This window comes from Phalacrocorax carbo, chromosome 2, assembly GCF_963921805.1.
Source record: "Phalacrocorax carbo chromosome 2, bPhaCar2.1, whole genome shotgun sequence".
Taxonomy (NCBI): Eukaryota; Metazoa; Chordata; class Aves; order Suliformes; family Phalacrocoracidae; genus Phalacrocorax; species Phalacrocorax carbo.
Window position 1 is genome coordinate 137,499,874 of NC_087514.1, and position 25,366 is coordinate 137,525,239.

At 39.6% G+C, this 25,366-nt stretch overlaps 1 protein-coding gene and 1 long non-coding RNA gene across 4 annotated transcripts in view; one reads left to right on the top strand and one right to left on the bottom strand.

Moving 5' to 3' along the window:
- On the bottom strand, nt 1-16,988 carry TMEM106B (transmembrane protein 106B). 2 transcript variants are annotated; one of them, XM_064444529.1, is made up of 9 exons: nt 16,812-16,988; nt 15,823-15,920; nt 13,480-13,701; nt 10,693-10,756; nt 9,231-9,390; nt 8,289-8,429; nt 8,155-8,204; nt 6,613-6,666; nt 1-5,862 (listed from the first exon to the last, which is right to left on the bottom strand). In XM_064444529.1, the coding sequence occupies exons 3-9, from the start codon at nt 13,697-13,699 to the stop codon at nt 5,724-5,726; spliced, it is 828 nt and encodes a 275-aa protein (XP_064300599.1). In that variant the 5' UTR covers nt 13,700-13,701; nt 15,823-15,920; nt 16,812-16,988; the 3' UTR covers nt 1-5,723. The 2 variants fall into 2 exon arrangements, with proteins under 2 accessions (XP_064300599.1, XP_064300598.1); XM_064444528.1 differs by lacking the exon at nt 15,823-15,920.
- Nucleotides 16,972-25,366, top strand: part of LOC135312082 (uncharacterized) — a 15,429-nt gene continuing 7,034 nt past the window's right edge. For both annotated transcript variants that reach the window (XR_010371736.1, XR_010371737.1), the window contains exons 1-3: nt 16,972-17,122; nt 17,428-17,499; nt 24,893-25,012. This is a non-coding gene — a long non-coding RNA (uncharacterized LOC135312082). The remainder of the gene's footprint in view (nt 17,123-17,427; nt 17,500-24,892; nt 25,013-25,366) is intronic.

The window sequence follows — 25,366 nt, forward strand, 5'->3', positions numbered from 1 at the left end:
TGGTGCTTCGCTTCCAGATACTCCAGTTTATTACAGACTTAACACAATAAAACATAGTATCAAAAAAAAAAGTAGATTGCAAAGTTTTCACATCACAGAATGCCAATAGTTATAAAAATTGAAATCATACCATTGCAAATACATGAAAGCTTGTGGGGAAAAAATATGGGGAGACAGAGGTAAAACTTGTGGGAGATACGGAAAGAGGAGAGAAAATTAAGTCAGTTTTTTTAAAAAAAAGATACATGACCCAAACTTTTTTTAATAGAAAATTTAATATCATCCTTTGAGACAAACAATCCTGCCTAGAAACACGTTTTCATAATACAGTTAACTCAATTTTGAATCTCTAAACAAGATCCCTTGTCCCAGTTAACTGACATTAAGATAACTTCTGTGGCTTACAAGCATTCCCAAATACCCCTTGCCTTCTAGAGTGTTTATCATGCTTAAGTTGTTAGATTGTTTGCTACACAGTTACAAGAACAAGTTTACAATTCTTAAGTTACAAAAATAGTCATCACTCAGTAGAATTTCTATACATATCTGTTATTATATGCACACTCTGTACAGTGGATGTTAACAGTGGTTAAGTTTACTTCCTTAAACAAAAAGAACTAAATCACTGACAGATCCAAAATATTCAGGCGCCGTAACATACTTACAGTCTGGCACTAAATATCCCTGTCCATGCAGAGCAAAATCAGCCCGAGCGCCCAAGAGACACACATCCAGGTTGCAAGACCCTTATGATGGTTGGCAGAAGAGGACAGCACAAGGATCAATATGTTACTGCCACCGAACAGCCTCACACTACGCTGTCGGGCCTGATGCTAACTCTAATTGTACAGATCCCTTGCAGAGCACCTTTCCTGTCCAACAGGCCTGCCTACAGGCAGAAAAGCAGGTTTACATGGCAAAAGCTGTAGGGCAGCAGAACAAACTACCCCAGACTACTCCTCTGGTAACGACCAGAATTCCCCAGCTAAAGGCAAAATAGGAAGGTGACTTCTCAAGTTGACAAACACTGGATGTTTTTACCATACCCAAATAATTTTTTTTCAACATGTTTTGGTTGGGTTTTGGCTCGGGTTTTATTCCTCCCCCCTTCAAAGCCATAAAAAAAAAAAATAATCTAGATTTTTTGGCATGATCAGGGCCAACACGAACAAATGTTTTCCTAGTAGCAGCAGTCCATTACTGAAGCACACTGGCTGCACTTACATTACTTATCCTTCCTTTCAGAAGGAACAGTAAGCCTGGAAGCATTGCTAGGGTTGTGGCATTTTATTAGACAGGTAAGTAAAAAATTTTGTTCTTAGAGGTATTACTGCTAGTCTTACTTATCTCTTAACTCTCAAAGTCCAGTCCAGCTGACGTTAAACTTCATGTAGCTGCCCATCTCTGAAAGAGAGTCACCCATGTCAGAAGATGCTTCCTGGGAACAGACAGATGTCCCACTACAGATTTGGGGGGTGGGATGAAAACCAAAAATGACAACTAACCCCCATCACCACCATAAAAAAAAAAAGGAAGCCTTAAATGCTGAATAAGGAATAACACTATTTTTCTTTTAACATTTTCTGAATCTAGAAATATCTCTCACACTACTCCAAGCACCATCCCTTCCACCATGAGGGCACAACACTTCGGATGGGTGAAGACCTTAACAGTTCAATCCGAGCACTTAAGAGATTCACTGCTTAAATGGTTAGCTTTATACACCACACACTAAAAAGCCCAGTCATGTTTACAATGTACTACTATGAAAAATATGTGTTCACTTGCAGAACTTCAAGGACAATTTGGAGCAAAGTCAACTATGGCACGTACTTCAGTCTGCAAAACACAAACGCCACAATGTTAACATCAAGGTCATGCTCACATCAGAAGTGCGTTAAGAACTTCAAAGCTATACCACGCAGGGAAAAGATAGTTATGCTTGTCTTCACGAAAGATTAAGAATTAAGCAACTATCTCCTAAATATCAAGATGAGTAAACAAATTATGAATGAGCCTCTGCAGATTTTCCCCACACCAGGAATTAAAGAGAAAGTGCCAGGTAACTATGCCTTTTAGTAAGAGCGTTTCCCTTCAAATCTCTCCAGATGGATATGTGATGGTTAGATCTTTGAGTTTGTTTGGTGGCTTTATTCATTCACTTATTTTTAAACCATCATACATAAAACGTAAAATAATTTTGTTCTCTAGGTCAAAATGGCCAAATAACCAATATTTACTCATTTAAATGTTCCATATTAATTTACCTTAAGTTATAATTTTGAGGTTTTACAGTTATTCTATGCAGAATACATTAAGTCTTGTTCCTCAATTGTGCCATTACAGTGCAACATCTGGACCACTGTTTTCAGAGATAACTAACAGAGCTTCCATTTTAAAGTGCAACAGGTTTTGGTACAGGAATTGCTACAAAGAATTCAAGTGAAAAGAACTATATTAGAAATAAATCCTTTGAAACAAAACGCTACAATGCCAGTATATATGTATTTGGTAGTATTTGAAGATTACCGGGAAGTTTCAAGTGAAATATGAATCACTTCTGAAGAAATCATTCAGAAGCCACCTTACACACAGGAAAACCAGAAAAAAAAAAAAAGATGATTCTTCAAGGTGACCTTCTGGAGAGAATTTGTACTTAAATTGATTTACAGTGAACTGAAAGGCTTGCCTTTTTGATTTTTAAAATCAAGATTAAAAAAATAAATGTTCAATAATTACAGGTCTGTCACCTGGATCTATTCTGATAGCTTGTTTACAAAGTTATACAAGTTAATACTGACTTCCCTTGCTCCTTTAGCATGTTTCCAAGCTCAGCCACAGAAATCAAGTCTAAGGTAAGTATTTAAACAGATGTCTTAACTAATAATTTTAGTGTAACTTTAATATAACTTTTCAGATAAGCAGGTAAGTTCAAAATCTTGCCTTGTTTGGTTAGTGGTATGCTGACAGGTTTGCAAGGACATACTAGCACAGGTGGAACCGTAAGCTTTCGATTCTCTAACTGACTTAATTTGAGAATTCATCAACAGGATCTTTATTTCAACTTTTATTTTTTAAAGTGAGAACTCTTAGTCATTCAGTAAGTCTACAGCCATTACGTATCCCAGATGATAAGACATTTAAACTAAGAGTTGTATCTTTCCCCTTCTGCCACATACATGGAAAGAACAGTTCTACTCGTAATTCTTTATTTTAAATTAGCCAATACCAAGCACTTCATGCAACGTAAGGTCCACAGATTTAAGTAAATAGTTTGCTCAGCACATCTGCCAAACTTTCAAAGGTCAGTTTGAGTCTCAACACTGCATAAACAGTGTAACCTCCCCTCACCACGGTTATTCAAGCAGCATTTGTTACTGTCACTAAATAAATTTATCATTGTGCAATCCCTATTATGTTAGATTACCTTTTATCCTTTGAAGAAAAATTTGTTTTAAATTGATACAAATACCTACCTAGAGCTGTTTTGTTTTGTTTTTTTTTAATTAGGTAGGAAAAGAATTTTAAAAAAATCTCCACCCCAACCCCCCACCCCACAAAAAACCCCACCAACCTCCCCAAAAAAACCTTGTATCACTTGCTGGCTGACTTCAGATCTGATACTGTTTAAATCAGAACTCTCTCCCTACCCTCCAATATAAACAAATCATTCTACAACAGGTAACAGTAGTGTTTACCTCTCTGCTTCTGACCAGCTCCCCACTATCCTGGTATTTAGTTATTACCTATATACTTTCAGACCATTAGAGAAGCTTCTGTATGCATTTTACAAGTCACAGGACTGAACCTCATCTATACTCTAGGAGATCAGAATCAATTGTGAACTAGTTTCCCTTACAATTGTAACTGCTAATAAAGAATGTTTACTTTTAAGTGCCCAGATGCAGGAATAATTTTCTTGTAACTACAATAAGTCGTCAGAATTGACTATTCCAGTTCCAGAAGTTCCCCAAAGCCAAAAGCTGACATCTTCATCTTATCAACAGTTATATGAAACTGACAGTTTAGGTTCCAAAACTTTCCGTAGACATTCAGAGTAAGTGCTCATAGCGTTCAGAGAAAGTATTTTTTTTTTTGTACGGTTACTTAATTTCTTTTAAATCTGTCTTAATTCATTGATATTCTCCCTACACCCCCCAATTAGGTCTACTTAAGAAAGGCCGATAAGGAGTAATACAGACATGTACCTTCACTGAAGTACTGAAGCATAAGAGATTGTTAGTTGCAAGAAGTTACTCAGCAGCCTTTTTCCATAGTGTTTATTGCTAATTCATTTCATATAGCTTATTTCCAGGAGATGGGCAGCATAAAAACCGCAACATATTTTAAAAAAATAGAGTAACTCATTACAATGCAACAGTCTCAATAATATCTTCTTACAGCTGCATCTTACCTAATTCAGAAATAAAACAATCCTGATCTAGTTAATTAAAAAGTTTTGTACCTAACCCTTAGAACAGTCAACCTTCATAAGTCAAGCAACTTTGGACCCAAAATTACAATCACCATGTTTGATAACCCCAGAAATTCTCACTGTGCAAACTATCCTACTGAAATTATTTAATAGCTTTGTTATGAGTCAGTCTCATGATTACATCAGCATTTAGTCTTACAGAAAGAATTGCTTTATTGTCCCCTACCTAACTTTGATGTAATCTGTGAGTGCTCTGGAGATTCAGATAACTGCTGCCTTACTTACTGAGCCTGCGCACTGGATATACACACCCCAACATATTAACACTTACAAGTAGCTTAGATACACAGTACACTAAAACAATAGTAATGACGAAAATTTACACCAAGCTGCCCAAACCCATGCTCAAACAGTTTCCCACCTAGTTCCAACTGTACAATCTTGATTTTAATGGCTGTACTCAAAAGTTTTCTAAAAACAAAGTAGAATGACACCATCAAAGTCTTTACCCGTTCATTTTCAGCAGTCTTGAATTTTTCCTTTGTCAGTAATGATTCTGGGGGTTGGTTTTTGTTTTAAATCCAACTTTAAATCTAACAACATACATTTTCCTTATAACATCCCAGAGGCAGCAGGAGGGAATATGAATGAAAAGATGCCAGATTCTAGAAGTTGCACACTTAAGTACAGTGTCATCCAAGGGAGCTTTCCTGGCTTTCACAGACTGCGTGTCCCCTCTAACCACATATAGCAAATGAAAAGTAGAATCCCAAAATAAAGAACTATCACCACCGGTTTACTAATAGAATTTTCACACCCAGGCATCTCAAAGTAATCTTGTTACTTAAGTAGTATTACTGCCAGTTTCAGTAGTTAAATATCAAGAACTGAAGCATAAACTTAAAGTTTGAGTGTCAATTTTTCTAAAAATGCTCACATTTCACCTAAACACAGACATACACACAGTTACTCTAAGCTGATGTACCACACTGTAAGGAAAGGTTCCAGTTCAGTTCAAGAATCTGATATTCCCCCTCTTCCTCCCACCACACGACTTGACAGAAGTGCTTACAGTAATAGAAAGCAAACAGAAGGGGAAAACACAACATTTAACAAGTGCACCTATATACATTTTGCACCTTTTCCCTCCTTGCATCTAAAGTGAACAGGTCACCAAGTTCGCTCTGCTTTACATGCACATACTCTCCCCTTCGCGTAGTACCAGTCCTATTCAAAGGATTTCTGCCAGCGTCAACAGCAGTCATTCCACGCTAACCAAGTGGTGCTTTTATTGCGGAGGCTGAAGTACATTTAAATATTCTGACTGGCCCAGCTGGTAGGTTGTGTTTCCTCCACAGTCCACGTACTGGTATCTCTCCTGGGATATTTGCTCAGAGTGGCCAAAGTAAGAGGTTGTCACCGTCACTCTTAAAAAGACAAAACAGAAGATATATTTGTTTTGTAAGGGACTCGAGCTCCCTATTCCAAAGATCAGTGTTTCTACATTACTAGGGTTTTTTAAAAAAAGTTTTGTAACAAAATATGTAATATTATTAAGACATTTTAAGTAAAGTTAAAGCAATACTAGTTTACCACTACAGATTTTCTCCATGAAAGACATTGCTTTCCTGAGCACAGACTTTTTTCCTAAAGATGGTGGTAAATCTGAGGTTTCCTAGTTAATACCTTGCTTTGCAAGGAGAAAAAGCAAATGATGATTAGAGAAGCTACAGCCACAGTCTACATCTCTTCCTCCTGCCCCTCACCCAAGAAAAACCCCACCATGCTGCTGTTTATGCAATCAGTCACAAAAAATCAGACCCTGGCAGAGTACCAGGAGCCTGTAACCACTTTAAGATCATGACAATCTCAGCAATTTTTGACCAGTGGCTGATACACAAACTCATTTCAAAGTATTTCAGACCTTTGTAGCTCCATGGCTACAGCCCAAGTGCAGAGCAGATACACTAATAATAGTTCCACCTATTTGAGTGACCAGAACCTGTCAAAAGGCAGTTCAGTTTCTAGAACGATGAAGCTACTACACTAGAAAGCAAGCTGATTTCTTTTATCTATGATGCACAGACTGCAGGATTAAGTATTCCTGAGTAATATTTCAATGAGAAATACATGGCTTTTGAAGTTGTTCCCAACAAACAGAAAGTTTCCGTACTTACTGCATCATCACTACTATGTTATGCACTTTGATAGATGCTAAAGTACAAAAGTCACTGCAAAAAAAGAAAAGCAATTGTTAGATTTGCATCAAGCTTTTATACCAATTATCTAAAAAGCAAGAATTGTGGCTTCAACTGGAAAGTCTGCTATCTGTGTATATAGAGACTATAGAATTGCTAGCCATGGCAACCAAAATACTTCTTCAAAAACACTGCCTGTGACTGTATACTCACCTAGGTCTACTTATATATAGTCTTGGTTTCACATGAACTATATTCACATGTGCTTGTTTACATGTAATGTTTGCTAACAAGCGTCCTGTGAGACAGTGGTAACTCCATCTTTCAGAAGCTAACCAAAATTAACCTGAACAATTACATTAAAGCATGTTAATACCACTTCATCACTGATGAAGACTTTTCTTGTGAAGGAATATAGACATAATTTGCCATTTCACTTCACGTTATCAAATTTATATACAGAGAGGGAAATGTAAATTTGTGTTTGTTAATTTTTAAAAAATGTAAAAAGCCAGGTCAATGTTATACCAACTTCAGCACCTTTTCATGTAAAAGCAGCAATTCCTATCAAAAAACAGTCTTGAGGGCTTTCTGTTCTTGCTCAAACAAACAAAAAAAAAAAATCAAGAACCTAGGAAAGTCACACTTTTTTTTTTTTGCACTCATTCACTTCTGTATTACGCAGAGTGTCCTTTAACCATTCTGCACAGATTTTGTTATTGTCAGAGTTACTGTTTTCTTGCAAGATACCTTTTCAGACTTATATTTTCTGATGTGCACCTACATACCAGTTATACAGAACACTATGTAAGCATATACTTTTTTTTCCCCCCTCCTTAAATCAATTGCTCTTGGTCACACATTTATCAGCTCTGGAATGAAAGGCACGCGATCAGTGCAACACGACTGCATGGCAGCCACCCACAATATTTGCATGCCACTGCCATTCTTTTCTCAAGCACCAACAAACATGCGATGAAGTATTCAACAGTGAATGAACACAGGTGATTCAAATATACAAAAATACAAATAAAACAGTTCAGTATTAAAAAACATTTTATATTGGTATCTATAGTGATGACAAAGATCTTGATTTTTTTCCTGCTAGGCTTAAAACAGGATTTAGTTAGTCCATAACGGCAGATATTCTCAGCTATTGTTGTTTTCTAATCCAAAATATAGACAACCTGTAACATAATAGAAAGCCAGCTTGTATCCAACAACACATACTGGCTGACAAGCAGAGAGGTACAATGCTAACATACTGTTTTTTTTAGGTCCAGATTATCTAGAAATAAATCTGTTTAAAAAAAAACAACCCAAAACATACAAACCAACCAAAAGCAAACAGAAAACCCCCGAATGCACTACACAGCACCAAACTGTAGCAAGGAAACTACATCGAAGGTGAACTCCACCTTGCTGTATCAGCCTGTACAGGAACCAAGATCCTCAATTGACACAGATGTCTATAGTTATTTTAATAAGACCCATGTGATATGTAGAGGTGAGTACACTTACAACATGTAGCTCATTTCATCTTGTATAACTGTGGGCACCATGTAGTCAATCTATAAAAAAAGCAATGAAAAAATTAAATAGATTTATATACAAAGATTAACACGTATTCAACTTCGAAAGCATATCTTACTTACCTGTTTCATATCCAGAGGACCAATGTTGGTGATGTTGTTTAGCCGTGCTTTGCCAATAACTGTTTTTGAAAACTGAACTTGGGCTGTGATATTTGCCACTTCAACAGAATAATAGTTGTTGTTCGTTATATTTAGTGTGTTCTGAAAAACAAAACAAAACACTAACAGCTATCCATTCTGTGTATCTTGATGAGCACACATTTTTAAATTTGTATCTGAGACAGTAATACCTGAAATTATGCAAGTATACTTTCCTGGCTTCTAGGATTAGTGCGGGGAAGGGGATAAGGGACCATCACTTAACCCCTTTCTCAGGCTTTTTTGGTGAATATATTGAACAGCACAAATGTCTGCACAACTTCCCCCCTCTGCAAATCCTGACCATTTCTTCCCATCCTCAATTATTCCTTCCAGGAAAGTTAGCTATCACAGGATCCTTTTCTCCCAAGGTTGCTTTGTTTATTTCAAATGAGGAACTCCATCAAAAGTCTTTAGGCAACCTTGTACTGACTGCGTTACCAAGAAGTCAAGCAGCATGTGGGAAGACAAATTTTAAGGTGGATAAGAGATCTTTTTTCCTCAAAACCAATTTTGACAGATGCATAATACCAGGACAGCATTTAATAACATTCCCCCCGCCCCAACATATATTTCACTCATATTCCAAAAATAAAGCAGAGAACTCCAAAGTCACTGTTCCCATGAAAATACAAAACCCGGTGGTAGCTTGCAGCTACACCTCTATTAGCCATAGCTACAGGAACCAGCCATAGCAGGTCCAGTTACATTTTTCAAACTAGTCATTGTATCTGCTTGTATTTCGTAAGGCACTAACTAAGCTTACCAGCTAGATCACAATTTCTGTGCATATTAAAATGTCACAGTAGTATCTCCTGTTGCGTTATCTCCATTACAAACAGCCAACGAGACAGCTACGCTTACCGTAATATTTAGATATATTATGCGCCTACTCTGTTCGTAAGTGACATACACTGACTTCACACCAATGTATTCAACGTCGATTGAGCGAGGAAACAAGAAGAATACAGCCAGCCCAGAAAGCAGTAAACATACAATTACAGAAGCAGTCACGTAGAGCTTTCTAGAGGAAAAAAGAGCACATTTCAGAGTCAAGATCACATTAAACAACAGTAGCATGTTATTTTCTTTTAAGTGATAAGGAGCATGACTAGTCAATACAACTATTTCAGTCTATTTTGAGCTTCCATTAAGCTTCCAAAGGCGGGCAAAAAAAATAAAAAAAAGCTATGCTCCACTTCATATCTACATCTCAGAGATGTAACTCTGGTATGTACATCAAAAATCAAGTTTCAAAATGTGGTTATCTCAATACTTGTAACTTAAAGAGGAAAATGTCTCTACAAAGAGGTAAATATTTATATGCTTTGAAGCATAAGCACTTCCTCTTTAAATTTATTTATAGAAGAACTCCTGTCATTCCACGGGACTCTTGTGCAACACACCCAGAAAGAAGAATAAAGGTCTTCTACGCCTTACATAGCATTCTTTGTCCTAAAAGACTTTCAGGGAAAGTTTTAGACTCCTGCTACAGAAGAGTAAATCACAATTAACCTAATACAAAAGTGGTGTCTGTGTATGATAATAAAAAAATTACACAAACAAGAGGCTCTACTGCAGCTCCAAATTTCTCCAAATTAGAACACTAAAGTAATACGTTTCAAATTTGTACTACTGTTACACCAGATATATTATCCAGGATAGTATTATGTGAAGGGTTGTATTTTTTTTCCCCAGCACTCGTTTCTGCTTACTACAGAAACATCCAAACATTAAGAAAAGAACAAACAAAACAAACGCAACAACCCCAACCCAAACTGTCAGAAGCAGCACCCCTGAGCACTGTAATTAAACCTTTAAGTAGATCCTAGAAAAGCAAAAATTCTGTATCAGAATTATGAATTTGTTAATTTTGCTAGCTGCTCAGAGCTTTACAAATTAATTTCTAGGCGACTTATTTTGTAGGAGTGGCCCAAAGAAGTTATCACTGTACTCAGACTTTAACACTGAAGATGGATCTGCTTGGATCAATTAAGATGTTACAGGGATTGATAAATACTCGCATAACTACTGTAGACATTCAGATAAATATCTACATGAAAAGATCTATGAGTATTACTTAGCTTCGTAAGACATACTGTTTATTAACATTTATTTAACATTTATTAACACCTGTTAATAAATAACTCCAAGAGTTAGAGGTTAAGGTTGATATTACTCATGAACAGGGTTCTTCTCAGTATTGAATGCAAGACAACAGTCCAGTGATTTTTGCTTGATTTTTCTTGACACTATCTCCTTTAAATTGCTGAATTTTAACTAGAAGAATTAACTGTAGATCCACATATGGCAACTATTAACTTACGTTCTTCTTGGCCTCAGTCTCTGATCACTGTATGGAATTAATGCTACCAGCTGATTTTCCTGCCCTGGAAACAAAAACACGTTTTCAGAATTTAGAGAAACAAAGAATAAGTATTGTTGCGGTTGCTTCAAACAAAGAGTGCCTGTTATAAGTGTTTATTCTTTGGTGCCATTACAACATTTAAATTCCAGGTAGGCCCAAGTAGAACATTCCTGTAGCTTATTCCTCTTTCTGAAATAGATCATGGCTTACACAACACAGAGGAGAAAACACCAAGCCCACAAAGACCAGAACAGCAACAAGTTCTGCCTCTCTGCATACATGCACCGGCTCCATTTCCTCGAGAGAAACACAGGTACATAACAGCATCCAGCATTCTATGCCATGCCCTACAAAGTCATAGGAAAAAACATTCAGAAGCTGGAGCATTAAGAACTGATCCAGAAGGCATTCTACATGTACTCTTTTGAAAAACAGAAGTCAGTTTTGTTTAAAAACAAATACATGTATGAATTTGGGTGGCTTTGGCCAACACAAGTTATACATACACTGCATTCTGTAAATCACTGCTATATACAACCGTTTCTCATGGGACTGAGCTGCAGCACCCTGGAAGCCAAAAAAAAAAAGTATCTACTGGAATTTCTCCAAACAACAAGTTACTTCACTAGACCCCATTTTTAAAAGGGGAGTATCTGAACAGTAGAAATAAAACACATAAGTACAGATGAGCTGTTGAAAATACATGGACTACATCTACCTTTACAGCTTTTGCTATTTGCTGTACAATAAAATGGAATTGAGATCCATCTGACTGGGAACAGAAAGACCTCAAGAACAAGTCAGATTTGCGTTTTTTAAGCCAAATGCAGAATTTGACCAGCGTTTTCACTTAGCTTATCAACCACTTTGAAGTTATTCCATGCTGAATCACTAAGCTGAGCAAAGCATGCTAACTAAGCAGGTAGTGGTAACATCAACCTTCTAAAAAACCTCTACCAACTTAAATATTTTCATCTTGACTTCAATGAAGCATCTTCAACCTTTGAACAAAACAGCACGGTCCAACTTTCATACTTTATCACACTGAAAAGTTAAAGCTGTCCAAGGAACAAAACACCATTTCATGTGTTTATTATACAGTTTAGCCATATCACATGTTAGTCTTCCCTACTAGTCATGCAGTCATTCTGTGAACACATAATTTTTCCCCTCTCCCTCAAAAAACACCAAACATTTTTTTTTTCCTGAAGTACTGAGGAATAATTAAAAAGACAGCTCTATTTTTTTCTAAAAACTCATGTAAAGTTATAGCTTTAATCACATTATTTCATTAGAATGTATGGACAACATGTATTCCTGTATTTTTAATAGTTACTGCAAAATGTTTAATAAATTAACTCACATTTTTCTCTGTATTACATCCAAGAACCCTATAGTCAAAGAAAAGCTTTTGAACATAGGAATCCCACTATTACTCAAGATAGCGTTAACTAAAATGGAGTAAAACTTGCCATTGATATTATCAAGTATTTCAAGTTAGCAAGCTAACAGAACAAACTTCCTTCTCTATATTCTTTTTGTTAAGATAAGTTGTAGTTCCATAGCTTTTCCACATTTCAAATTTGCTCAGTTTAGAGGTACCTGAAGAATACATTGTAGTACAAAGTTTAACATCTAAACCACAAATATCTTACAATATTTGCAACCGTTTAAATATCCTGTGCCCCCTGCCACTTATTTGCAGGCGAGACAGAAGTATTTGTGAACTACACCAGAACCTAATCTGTCTGAAGCACATGTACAAGGACAATATGGCAGATATCAGTTAATTTTACTGACCTGCTGGTCAAAATCAGTTGTGAGAGCTTTTACACCTAATAATCTATTTTGGATAACAGTGCTGGCAAAAGCAAAGCAGTACCAAACATGAACCTTCTCATCGGTTCCTCCCCAGGAAGATATCACAGCTGAAGCAGAAGGCTGTGCCATGGCACAGTGCACTTGCCACTCTCTCCTTCTGCCCAGTTTCAGATATCCTGCATTCTCCTTTCAATGGTCTGTTTATGAGTAGCTATTCAGGTGGCTTATCATATAGGAGAGAAGTGTAATAAAGCAGAATGTTTTATTAGAAAAAAGGAAAAAGCAAAGAATGAGGGCAGCAAGCAGACAAAACTGTTAGGCATGAAGACTAATGCTGTGCAGCCTATTCCGTCCTGAGGCTGCCAGAGATCCTATAGATTTTCAACTCCCAGCTGGAGTCCTCTACCTAGCAGGGACAGATGGGACGAAGGGAGGGTAAAGGAAAACGAGGGGCACTGACAGCAGTGAGGGCAAGAAAATTCACTATAAATTATCAGGCAAAAGGTGTTGTAGCACAGGCCTACTTTTCACTCTCTGCATTTGCAGCTGTTTTTGCAAAGGTATCTTTTGATTCAAATAGTTTAAACTACGTAGTTTAAAAAAAAAAAGAGGCAATGCAATGTCAGAAAAATAAAGGTTTGCAAATTCAGCTTGCAAGAGCTAGGGTTATGTGTGAATTTAAAGCTGAGAAGCAAGCAACACTGGCATTGTACAGACAAGAGAAAACCCAACAGGCAACAGCCAAAGCTGACTCAATGCATTTTGTTCATCCAATGTAATCATAATGAAATGCTTCATGCTACGAAGTAAAAAAAAAAAAGAAAAATCTTCATCTTGGCTACGAGAGCATTTTGTTATAGATTATTATAGTTACAACTGCACATGGTTATGAGGTAAATTTATAAGTTAAAAAAGAAAGCTTACCTCGTGGAATTCGTCCCGTTCCCTGGCAAGTCGGGCAGGTGACACTGTCTCTTCCTGTAAATTCCACATAGGGAAACTGTGATACATCTCCACATCTGCCGTCTTCATTGTGCGATTCTGAATGAACTAACCCGTTCCTCATATTATCAGACACTGTGCCTCCATCATAGCCATCTTCCTTGCACGTGTGCATAGGCAGGTGAGAAAGTGATTTTCCCATGTCTAAAATAAAAGTCAGAAGAAAGTTTTCAGGGAGAACAATTCAAAGATGGCTTGCATTTAGTCCTCCACATCAGGTAACTGTTATTCCACAGTCCTGGAGTCAGTCCCAAACTGTAAGGACCTGAACTAACTGGGAGCTTTGTTCAGATCCTCCAGTACACACAGGTTAAAGGGGAATCAATGAAAGGCTTTTAAGTTAGAACAGTACGATTGCTGGCAAAAGGCTGTAACAGTCTAGCAGTGCTTTTCAAAGGACTGTTATTTTACAGACTTCCACTCACACATCAGTCTTTGGATTTAAAAAAAAAAAATTCAAGACTGGGCTCTAGAAAGCAAGTCTGCAGTTTTCAGTGGGTTCTACACACACTACAGACCCAATTCTATGAAGCTTTTCAGGTTGGACTTGCTTTGAGAACATGGCATCAGCTACTAGTTTCTGAGCTAGAACTATAAATCCCCAGGCGTTTAAATTGATGACTCCTTTTCACCCAAAAGAGGACTGATGCACAGGAAAATCAGGGAAAACAAGTGGGAGTTACTTTAACATAGGTGCTGCCAATATGTAGCATTTATAAAGACTTGTTTTTTAAAAAAGTATTACTCACAAAAGCACTTTTGCTAGGAGTGCTAATTTTAAAATTTTCTCATTGCTGTAGCTTTTCAGACACAAGACTGAAGTGACCTTGAAACACAGAACACTTGAAACTAAAGGCTGTAATGAAGTGATGTAAGTGGAAACCTTCCTAGTTCTCAACAGGTGGAAAACAAAAAGTGAAAAAACCAAATCTGTACAGCAGTGACATTCAGTTGTCCAGCTTATCCCTGTAACACATTTTAGTTAGTTAACATACAGAGATGCCAGCCACTCAATTCACCAGTGTTCTGGGGAACTGGATGATTTAAAAAGAGTATGCAAAACTTGAGTTTTTCCACTGTAAGGGGTAGCTGCTAGTAATAGTCATGCTGGTTCACTGAGAAAGAGAGCCCTAAGAGGAAGATTAAGAGAGCAAAACAAGTGAGAATATTTTAAACCAACCACTCAAGACAGAACAGAAAGATCTCAAAGACGGTGATGGTAGCACAAGCACAACATTAATTCATTATATTACCACAAAGGATAGATGAATGTAGGAGGGGAAAAGTAACTCAACCAATGCCAACAAGTCCCAGTTACTGTTTCAGCAAATATGCAGCATTATTTAACTCATTTAAGTCATTAAACCCTTATAAGAAGGAAAACTATTTATCCTTATGCTGCTGCTGCACTTTTTAAACATTCTAAGTTTGGGAGCCATTCAGTAATAGAAATTGTTAAATTGAAAACTAAAAATATTGAGCTATTGAAAAAAACTTTCTGAATAAGCTGTTGACAATGTTGACGATTATTCCACGTGGGGTTTTTGCTTACTATTCTCCTTGTAGCTGACCTACAGCCTTTAAGCTACGGAACTTCAGCCTTGCAGCTTAGGCAATAGCTGTTACAGCTATAGGTCTGAAGGCTTAGGGATAAGTCCCTGGTGCTGTTGTGCTACAACTGTATTTGACTTACCTGCTCTACTGATGGTAGGCTCAGGCTACATCTACATCAACAACTAAATACAGAACAAGCAGCAGCTCCGTAGAAATAAACAGTTATTGAGGATCCAACATCCACACTATACATGTTTTTGTGTGTCTATTTCATATTAGCTCTTTTCCAGACTGACAACACCCACCCACAACTGAAGTGCATCTCCTAGTTTTAGCTTCTTCCAAAGGGAAGAAAGTTCATGCGCTCCCAGATCACACTGTCACTGGGAACTAATTTCAAGAGCACTCAATTTGAATTTAGAATACTAATGCAGGTGTATCCTCCATGCCAACTGCATCTGAGCTTCAATAATTAGCATTAATAGCTTTCTACTACCAGAGACTTGAAACATGTCTCAGCTCACAAATGAGAAAACAGACAGCCACCTTCAAGGGAAATGTGTTCCTCCAGCATGCTTTCCCCCTCAACCAAGCACCGAGCCTTATTACAGCTAACCAAAGCTCAAGGACACTTTGTTCTTTTATCCAGCACTTATATGCCAAACAGTAGTAGTTCAGCTTCTATGCTGTCACCAAAGTCATGAACCCTACCTCCTTCTCAGCTGTGCTTTGACCCAGCCTCTCCCTTGTAACTGATACAGACACTCCAGTCTCCTTGGACTTGTCTGGAGTTTCCTTGTATTCACAGTCTGTTAGAAGGAGTTTGGTAAATTAAAAAATGTTGTGATAAGCAGCTTTTGTTTAAGACTGCGCCCTTCAGCTTACTCTGGCAGTGCAGCATGATAAGACACAACCCCAAACAAGATCCCAGGCATGCAGAACCACCTCATCCCAAGTTGCATGCGAGACCCGGGGAAAAACTTTTTTGTTTATAAACTCAGTGAAACTTTATAGACTTCAACCAGATTGTTATACTTCTCCAAAGAGCTGGGGTGGCATTCTTGCCCCTTATATGCAAATACATCGACTTGAAGTTACAAGCCTACTTATTTTTCAGAACACCAAAATATTTTAAACGCAACCATCTTCTGCCCTATCGGCTGCGGCCTGCTCACGAACATCGCAAGCTCCTGCAAAACAGAGAAAGCTGAGAGATAAGATGACTTGGCAGTCACCAACTCGCTCAGCGGGGGCAGCCGTTCCAGCGCTGCCTTTCGCGACCCCTTTAGAGACCCACCTGCCCGGCACAGCCTGCCCGCGAAGGCTGGCGCTGCCGAAAATACGGGGCCCAATAACCTCCCCGAGATCTATGGATCTCCTCGCCCGCCGAGCCAGAGCGGCAGCTCTCGCAAACATGGCGAAGCTTCGACCCGGCGGGTGCGGGCCGAGGCCCGCCGAGCTCAGCCGCCGCCGGGCTGTCCCGGGCGGGCCCCGCACCCGGCCGCTGGGCTGGGGTCTCTGCGCGGAGGGGCGCGGGCGGCCGGGGCGGCCCAGCAAGGCCCGGCCGCGGGCCTGCCCAGGCCTCGCCGAAGCCCAGGAACCGCCGCGGCCGCCCCCCGGCCAGCTCCGCCAGGGCCTCGCAGCCACAGGCCGCGCTCGGCCCGTCCCGGCTCCCGCCCCAGGCAGGCTTCCCTCCCCACCTGCGGCGCGGTCTCCGCGGGCCGGGCCGGGCTGCGCCGGGCACGGGGGACGGCAGGACCGGAGGTTCCAGGTGAGGCGCAGCCGCTCCGCCGCTAAACCCCGGATCGGGGGCGTGCGCAGGCGCGGGGCGGTGCCGCGTCCCTCCTGTCCGTCCGTCTGTCCTGTCCCGCTGCTGCCGGCCGCGGGCGGGGCAGGTTTCGGTTGACCGCGGCGGCTCTCCGCCGATCCCCTCACCGCTCGGCGCCGCGCCGGTGGCGGCGGTGGCTGCCGGGCCGGGGCGGGCCTGACCGGTGGTCGGCGGAGGGCTCGGGTATCGCGCCGTCCCGACCGTGAGGCGGTGCCCGGGCTGAGGGGTGCTGCCGGGCCCCTGGGGCAGGGGTGGGAGCAGGGGGAAGGGAGATCGGGAGATGGCGGAGGGCAGAGCGGGCTTCCCCCTCCCCCCCCCCCCCAGTCTCTCTTATCAGCAGTCGTTCGCTGCTCTGCCTGCCCTCCGCCCCGCCAGCTCTGCCTTGCCTTAGCCGCAGGAAGAAAGTAGGGATTTTACTTTCCGCAGTTGTGTTTGATTCATGGCTCCTTCACAGCCACCGCAGTTACTTTCTGTTCCCTGTTTGGTAGATCCGGTGGAAGTAACTGGCCACAGCGTGCTGCGGGGCAAGCGAGGTGCTCGAGCAAGGAAAGCTACGGCAGGTCAGCGAAAAAGGGTGTAGGGAGCAAGAGAAGCTACCGCTGCACTTCAGTTTCATAACTCCTGTCACGTTATACAAGGTTGCTGGTACAGCAGGTGTTTATTCAGGGCATGGGCAGTGACATGTTCTCCAAGCGATCTCCCAGGTCAAAATGAAGGCCATTGGAAGTGAGTGACGGGTGATTGTTGCTCTTTGTGAGCCTGCATCTGGTCCGTGAAAACTGCTACCCGGTGCCTCTGGCAACACGGGAGGACCCCTCCTGCCTGGGGATGTGGGGGCACCAAAGGGACAAGACCTGCACAGATGGGACACAGCGCAGGGTGAAGGAGGCTGGAGGACCAGGGAGGAGGTCTGCCTGGTTTGGGAGCCCTGTACTGGCTGCGGGAATGAGTCAGTCTGGGGGAAACCCTGTGATTCACACCATCTATCAAAGTGCAAGCATAGGGGCAGGGCTCGAGGGAGAGGATAGGGAAGTGAGGTCCTTACAACAACTTGGGGTGATCGCAAGGCCGGGGCAGGGTGCCAGGCTGCTCCAGAGGCCGGCAGGAGACAGGCTGCCTGCAGCAGCCACCCAGAGCTGGTGCAGGTGTGAGGCCACCTGCAGTACAGCCCTGCTGGCAGTGTCCTCAGCACCTGGCTGCAGGTCCAGGAAATGATCAGCACAGAAAATAACCTTCCCCCACCCAAACATGTGCTTGGAGAAAAAAGGTCTGCATGTATCTTTACCTGGGCCAATGCCCCTTATGCTTAGAACTTCCTGGTGTTTTCTGGGGGTTTAAGAGGTCTTGGCTAGCAATAGTCCCTAGCCTTCACTATCCAGTGCAAGTAAAGGAGTCCTGCATGCTGCTTGCTGGTGGCTTGACTCTGCTTCTCTAGCTGGGCATGGTCAAGCTCCTGACAGTATTAGCAAAGCTGGCACTATCCTTATTGTTCATCTGAGTCTTTGGCCCATCACTGTTCAAGGTTCCTGAGGTGCCCGTAAAAAGCTCTCCGTGCACCAAGATTGACCATGTTACTTTGGGGATTCCTACCTATAAAACTGCGTGTGTAAGATACCTTGAACAGATCCCTGGTATGCTCAGGATCTGCATGGAGTCTGTATCTTGCTTTAGAGCACCAGCAAATGCCAAATGATATGAATTTGATAGGCACAGGCCTGATTATTAGTTTCCCTGGCTATTGGCTTTTGTTTCTGGTTCAACTTTACATTGATCGAAGGAGCACAAAGCACAGTGTAAAACATAGGCATAGCTTCTAGATGTCCAAACGGTAAGGGAGAACACGAAGTCTGTGCCTGCCTTTTAAATTGTTTTAAAAAATAGTTAGGCTTATTAACCTAAATCATCACACAACAGGGGACATGCCAGAAAAGGTCTAGGAAAGAGGTTTTTGGGACAGCTTTGGGAGGTCACACTGAGTTCTGGCAACTCAAAGTTATTCAGTGTGACAAATTTTCTCGGTACAAATTTATTCAAGAGAAATATTCCTAGCAAATTGTAATTAGCATGGAGATTTTGATCAAATCAGAATTTTGCAACTTAGACTGCAGCACTTTTTACCCAATACTTCCAGCCCTCAAACTAATCTATAAGGCCTCACACAGGTAAGGATGTTAGAAAGTTACCCAAGAGAGTGTTTACCTTGCCATGATAGAAGCAAAAGTTGAAATCAGCTTGGGCTTTAGAGATAGTTCTCTGTTACTGTAATCAATAGAGATGTTTCCTATTAAAGATGTCTCACTATTTGCCATAGCCTTTCCTCTGTAGCTTTGACACAAACAGAATGTTGTTTGGTTTTTTTCTTTTTAAAGCTGTCATGATGGAAGGGAACATATCTCTGGATATCTACTTGCTTTGTGTTATTTTCACTTTGAAAGTAAATATTAAAGATATCATGTTAGAAAAAGGAATTGAAACACTGGAAGGATCTGGCTTACCCATTAGTGGCCTCAAGCTCACCCATAAATCCTCAAGCTCACCTTAAATATAATTTATTTGCTATAGGCTGAAGTAATGCAATGAAAACAGAATAAACAATAATAAAAAGGTAAAGCATCACGCCCACTATGCAGGTTTGAAAAACATGAAAAATATGTGGTAAGAAAATGTACACATTAGAAACACTTAAATTTTTGATGAGGTGATTAATAGTTTTCCTGAAAGGGGCCACTGAGCTTGGGCTAATCAAGGCAGGGTTCTTGTGATTATGGAAAGGATATTTCACAGTAAGGAAGTATAGACTGCACAACATCCAATATTGCTGGTTCATGAACTGAGTAGATTTCGTCTACATGAGGATTGCATGCTTAAACACAGATGCAGAAATTAATCAGTTCAGAAATGCGTGGTAGAGGGGTGGTATGCAATACTAGCGCTAGTAGGAGATGTATGAAATGGAAACACTCAGATGGCATAAATGGAGAAGCTGAGATCATTGCCTTTGGACTGAGTTACGGAACAGCTGCAAGTAATACAAGCTCTTAGTTCTCATAGATCACTAAATGGGTGCAGTTTATACTTCCGATAGTACATCAATAAAGAAATCCAAGTGACGAATCTGGTTTCAAGTTGAGTTTTGTGGCTGAGGTATGATAAGTGAGTCAGGTCCTTGAAAGGGCTAAAGCTAGCAGTTCCTATAGGAGCTGGTTGTGCCAGTGTGCAGCTTCCCAGGTCCTGTGAGAATCTGCAAGAGATGTAGACCTTAGAAGTATCAGCGAAGAGTTATATTTACTTCAGATTTCCCCCCCACCCCCGATAAATAACAATCCACTAGCACTGGTTATCTGAAGAAACTTCAGACTGCCCACATTCATTTCATCCTTCAGAAATATAAGCTACTAGTTCTGTGAACACTGAAGGTAATGAAGCCTGGTTTCCTATGGATTTGCCTCTCAGTTGGCTGACTATTTACCTGAATTATAATAATATTTTCTGTTACGACCGCATATACCTAGCGTCTTCTCCTGCAGAGCGTTTTGGCAGCAACATGCAGGCTGCCATGCTCAGATGTGGAAATTTGTAGAAATTTGCTGACTGGATAGAAAGTTATTAGGTGTTAACTCCCAAATGTTCAATCCCTAGTGTCTTCTCTGCCCGTTTATCTATTTTTATGAAATTTGTATAAACGTTATTATCTCTCAAACTCAGCTGAAACTGGCTAACACCTTCAAAATTACCGGAAATTCGGACACAGACAGAGAGACAGGGTGATTGCAAAAACGAAAACGTTGTTTTCATATAGCCTACTAGGCTAAAAATGGATGGCATGCTGTCTGAATGCTGAGCTAGGTACAGGACACATATTTATCCCCAAGCTATCTTGAAGTTTAGAAAAACAAACAAAATACAACACACCCCCAACAAAACCAAACAAAAAGAATGTGAAAACTATAATCCCCATCCAATCTAGAGTATATAGTAGCAGTATGGGGGATTGTGTCCACTTAACCTGTTGCTGATGGGAGAGAAGAGACCTAAGAAATCCAGTAATTACTTTAAGTTCATCTGAAAAGCAGGCTTTGCAGAACTGTTACAGTTGTCTGTTTGGATTACATTCCTCCGCCACCCTAGGTACCCAAGGAATAGTTATGCTGCTGTGTTGTAAAGATCATGTTTTTTCTAAATTTCTATCACTAGTGTGTGAGGACATCTAAAAGAAAATGAAAAGAAAAACCCTGTACTGTGGTTTTCTTCTTGAGAAACTTCAGAAGAGATGCAAGTTCACCTGATAAAAATAAGAACAATCCTAATTTTTAGTGATTTTGCCCTTAATTCAATAAAAGGACAACAGTCCTGTTTTTTCACAAGTCATCCTAGTCCCAGGGTGCACTAGACACTGGTACCAGACTATAGACTGATCTATGCAGTGGTTACAATGGTGACTTGTGCCAGGCCTCATCACTGAAGGGTAGCTGAAGTTACACTCAGGCCAAAAGAAAAAAACCCAAACTGTAGAAGAAGTGGGAATTCTACAAGGCATTTCCAATTTAGGTGTACATAATCTGAGGCAACCTTACTCCAGGCACAGGACAGTAAGACCCAGCCATTACTTGACCAGGAACATACTGGTTACTTCTGATGTTTTATCCTATGTCCTAGTACTGCTTTGAGGAGTGGCTGCACTAAATGTAAAGAATTAAAAATCTATATTAAAAAAAGCCACTGCATTAATTTGGTCTGTTTGGATTTTTAAAAAAGTTCTGTTTTGAAACACCCTTTTTCCCACTGTAAGAATTGCCGATCTTGATGGTATTCTATGGTAGATATTTCTAGACACATTTAATACTTTATAGTTTGTCACAGATGCTTTCATTGCTATGTATTTTCTGATGGTAGGGCCTGTGCACTGTTTTGCATGAATAAAACATGAACAGCCTTTTAAAACTGATATGTTTCTGATATATTGCACGGCTACTGATAACTGTCATTCTTGAAACATTCCACGGCCTTCTGCAGTGAATACTTTATAGTTTCTCTTTGTTCATTACGTGTGCACAAACCTTAAATTCTGCATTAGCTGGCGAATGAGATGATTATATTCTGTAAGAACATAATTTTTCCCCATTCCTCCACAATTCTGATGCTGTGTAAGAACTGCAGCTCGCTCACTGCAATACATGCTTCCAATACTTTCTGGGGGAAATAGCCCCTATTTTCTTCCGTTTGCATATTCTCACCTTTCTTTCAAAAAACCCATATAGCCGAATATTGATGAAGAAGAAACAGAACTGGCAACAATCCACAGATCTAGACAAAGAATAATAAATCTTGTGATCGATTAGGTGAATGACCTAGTGATTATACTTTAATGCTTTTGAATAGCTTCTTTCAGAACAAGGTTTTTACAACTCATGTGCAGAACCATTTGTCTTCACCTTAGAGGAGTGGCAGTGGGTGGCAGCTGTGGCTGCCTTCAGCCATGCACATGGGCATAGAATAATACTTATTGAGCAGCCCCATTGATCTTAGACTCATCTACTTTACATATGATCTGTGCTGCAGTTTCTGGTGGAGAAAAATACAAACAAGGAGATTCTAGCTTTATTATTTCTAATGTGTGTATTGACTAGCTTTAATCAAATGGGCTATATGCAGCTTTAAACCTATTACTGAGAGGATTTTAACTTGTATAGCTCCCCAGGGGGAGACAGGAACAACCAGTGGAATATTTGGCCTTTAAGCATTCAATTTTATTTAACTTTAAATAAGAATGCATTTTTACAAACATTTGGGAAAAGGAATCACATAGGTATAAGTTACACAAACCTCTGAGAAGATCTAGTTTCCTGCATTTGGAAAGTTGCGTGAGTGATGATGGCTCAATCTCTCAGTGAGTTCACTAACACAAGAGAATTAGTATGTCACAATACAATAATTCAATGGGTTTTGCTATTGTTTTATTTTTATGTAACTTGGTCAGCACCAAGAAAATCCACTTGTACCTTAAAAAGTTCCCATATTCTTTTTCTAAAACATCTTGGGAGAGATCTGCTATTAAGTCCTCTATCTTTCCTTTAGGACTCTCCCACCTCATTTAAGGCTCAGGAGTCAATCTATGCAACCTTCTGCACAGCTTGTTCCATCATTTATACATAGAAGTTGATTTATGGCATCAGTCTAACAGATGCATAAAGTACTTTTTTGAACCGCTATTGAAATATGAGAAATGGTACCCATAACAGATAAGTAAGAGATAACAGAAGATGCAGCATCAGGAGCAACAGTGAGAACAGATAAGATTCAGGAAATTATTTCACATATAGCCCGAAGCCAGATTGTTCCTGGCTTTTTAGCTTAAATGTTTTTTATTGTATCGCAACAGAAATATCATACTCATCAGTAGTGTATGTCAAGACATCTTTGATAACCTACCTACTGCAGCAAAATAATAGATGGTTTGGCCAGCATTTAAAGTAACTTTAAATGTGTTAGCCTGCCAGATATACATGTATTTTGGGACTGTTCAAAACATTAACAGTCTAATGATCTCATCTTTCTAGTCATGTCTAGTCTCACTCAGCTTCTTCTGAAGGTTTGCCAGGTAAAGGTGCCAGATGTGATTTTTTATTCCTTGGAAAATGGATAGAGGGAACTGCTTCACAGAGGCTACTTATATTTCGAGAGGTTTAGCTTTCAAGTGATCACAATTTTCACTTATTACTGACTAGAACAGAGTTGGAAGCTTTGTAAGGGACCTAAAAATTTTTAAGTATCCTAGAAATGGAATGCTCTGAATTCCCTCACCTTTCAACAGGGTTTTCTGTATAAAGGGGATGGTTATTTTTCATTTTTGCCTGCTCAGCTGACTCTTCAGCTTTAATAGTTTATTTAGTAAACAAAAGCTTTCATTTTTTCCTACATCCATCTTTTATAGGTTTTATATTTTAAAAACTTTTTGTTATAAAAACCAGCATCATAGTTTGTGAAAGCAGATAACACAAAAAAAATTATCTGTTTTAAGTAACTGTTCAGACAAAGATCATATTGCAAGTGCATTTTCATTCTTCAGAAAAATACTTTAATAATTATTTTTAGTTAGGATATTTGCTGTGCAAAAATGCTTCCAGAGACAGTGTTTAGCTTCTGTTGTAATATGTTCTGCAGAATTCTAGTGGATACATATAGAAGAGATGGAATTAGAAATTAATATTTTAACTTCTCATCATCAGGAAAGTAATTTCTTGTGGAAAAGATTATCATATAATTGCATTGCAGTTATCTTAATGAGTATAATCTGTTATGTCTGATTTTTTGTCCACTTTTGCACTTCTCTGAAATAGGATCCTATTAAAATGTTTTTCATTATTGTCATGACAACTGTGTCAAAATATTTTATTGAAAATTTAATCAACCTATGACTGTCTAGTCTCTTATTGCAAAAGTAGTTTGTCCAGAATGGACTGTGTTCCTACAGCACAGTGTTTCTAGTCAGTACACAATGGAAACATATTTATTCCTGTAAGACACAACATCATTTTATTCTTTTTAAAGGAAGTAGAGAACTCCATTACAACAAAGAGCAATGCTATCTTTAAACAGGATAACACCATATGAAATTGTCCTTTTATTCTTTGTTCTATAACACAGGAGAGAACTTCTGTTGCTGGGTGGCACTGTAGAGATTTGAAGAATACAGGCTTAGCTGCTTGAAGATTAAACTAATTTTTTTTTAATGAACCGTGCTTATTTCAAAAGATACGTGGTGTGCACAGATCTCTCATTCCTGATAGAATCTGTTATTCATTCTTAATAGATTGCTCCTCTGCTGCTACAGCTTTAGATTTCAAAATTAGCCTCTGGATTTTCCTTCCTTCGAGTAGTGGGTACCAGAAATAATATGCATTTATTGCTAAATAGCTTACTTTACAGAATTCCCATTTTATCTTGCATCTGCAGATATTAGCCTCACAGAGGTTTGGTTTGACCTTACCTGTTGCCTCAGTAAGGAATCCAGTAAGAAGATTATATACCGCAGTTCAAGGATCTGTGTCTTGGATAAAGCAATGATCATTAGCAGTAAGTAACTGTGCACTTCCCTTTCTAGCTCTATAGTGTGTTATATGCATTCCTATAATCTTTTAACACTCAGTTTCCCATGTGTATGCATATCCTAAATAGTGCCATGGAAACTGAGACACAATCTAAAATAACCAGAAATAATTTGAAGCCAGTTGTGAATGGAAAAACTTCTGTATAACATTTGTATAATGTCTGAAGAAGTGTTTAGCAGAGGTAAAAATGCCCCTTTGACTAATTATGAGATTATAAGTAATTCAATTGATAGCTAACTTGTTTGATGTTAAAAACAGAGTTGTAATACGGGTAGCCTGAACATTCAAAGGAAAATGTGCAACCACATTTATGCTCATG

Coding starts and splice junctions, on each gene's coding strand:
- TMEM106B (XM_064444528.1), bottom strand. CDS start 13,699: ATGGGAAAATCACTTTCTCACCTGCCTATGCACACGTGCAAGGAAGAT. Junction 9,391..10,692: donor AGACTGAGGCCAAGAAGAAC/GTAAGTTAATAG, acceptor TTTTTCCTCTAG/AAAGCTCTACGTGACTGCTT. Junction 8,430..9,230: donor TAATATATCTAAATATTACG/GTAAGCGTAGCT, acceptor TTTGTTTTTCAG/AACACACTAAATATAACGAA.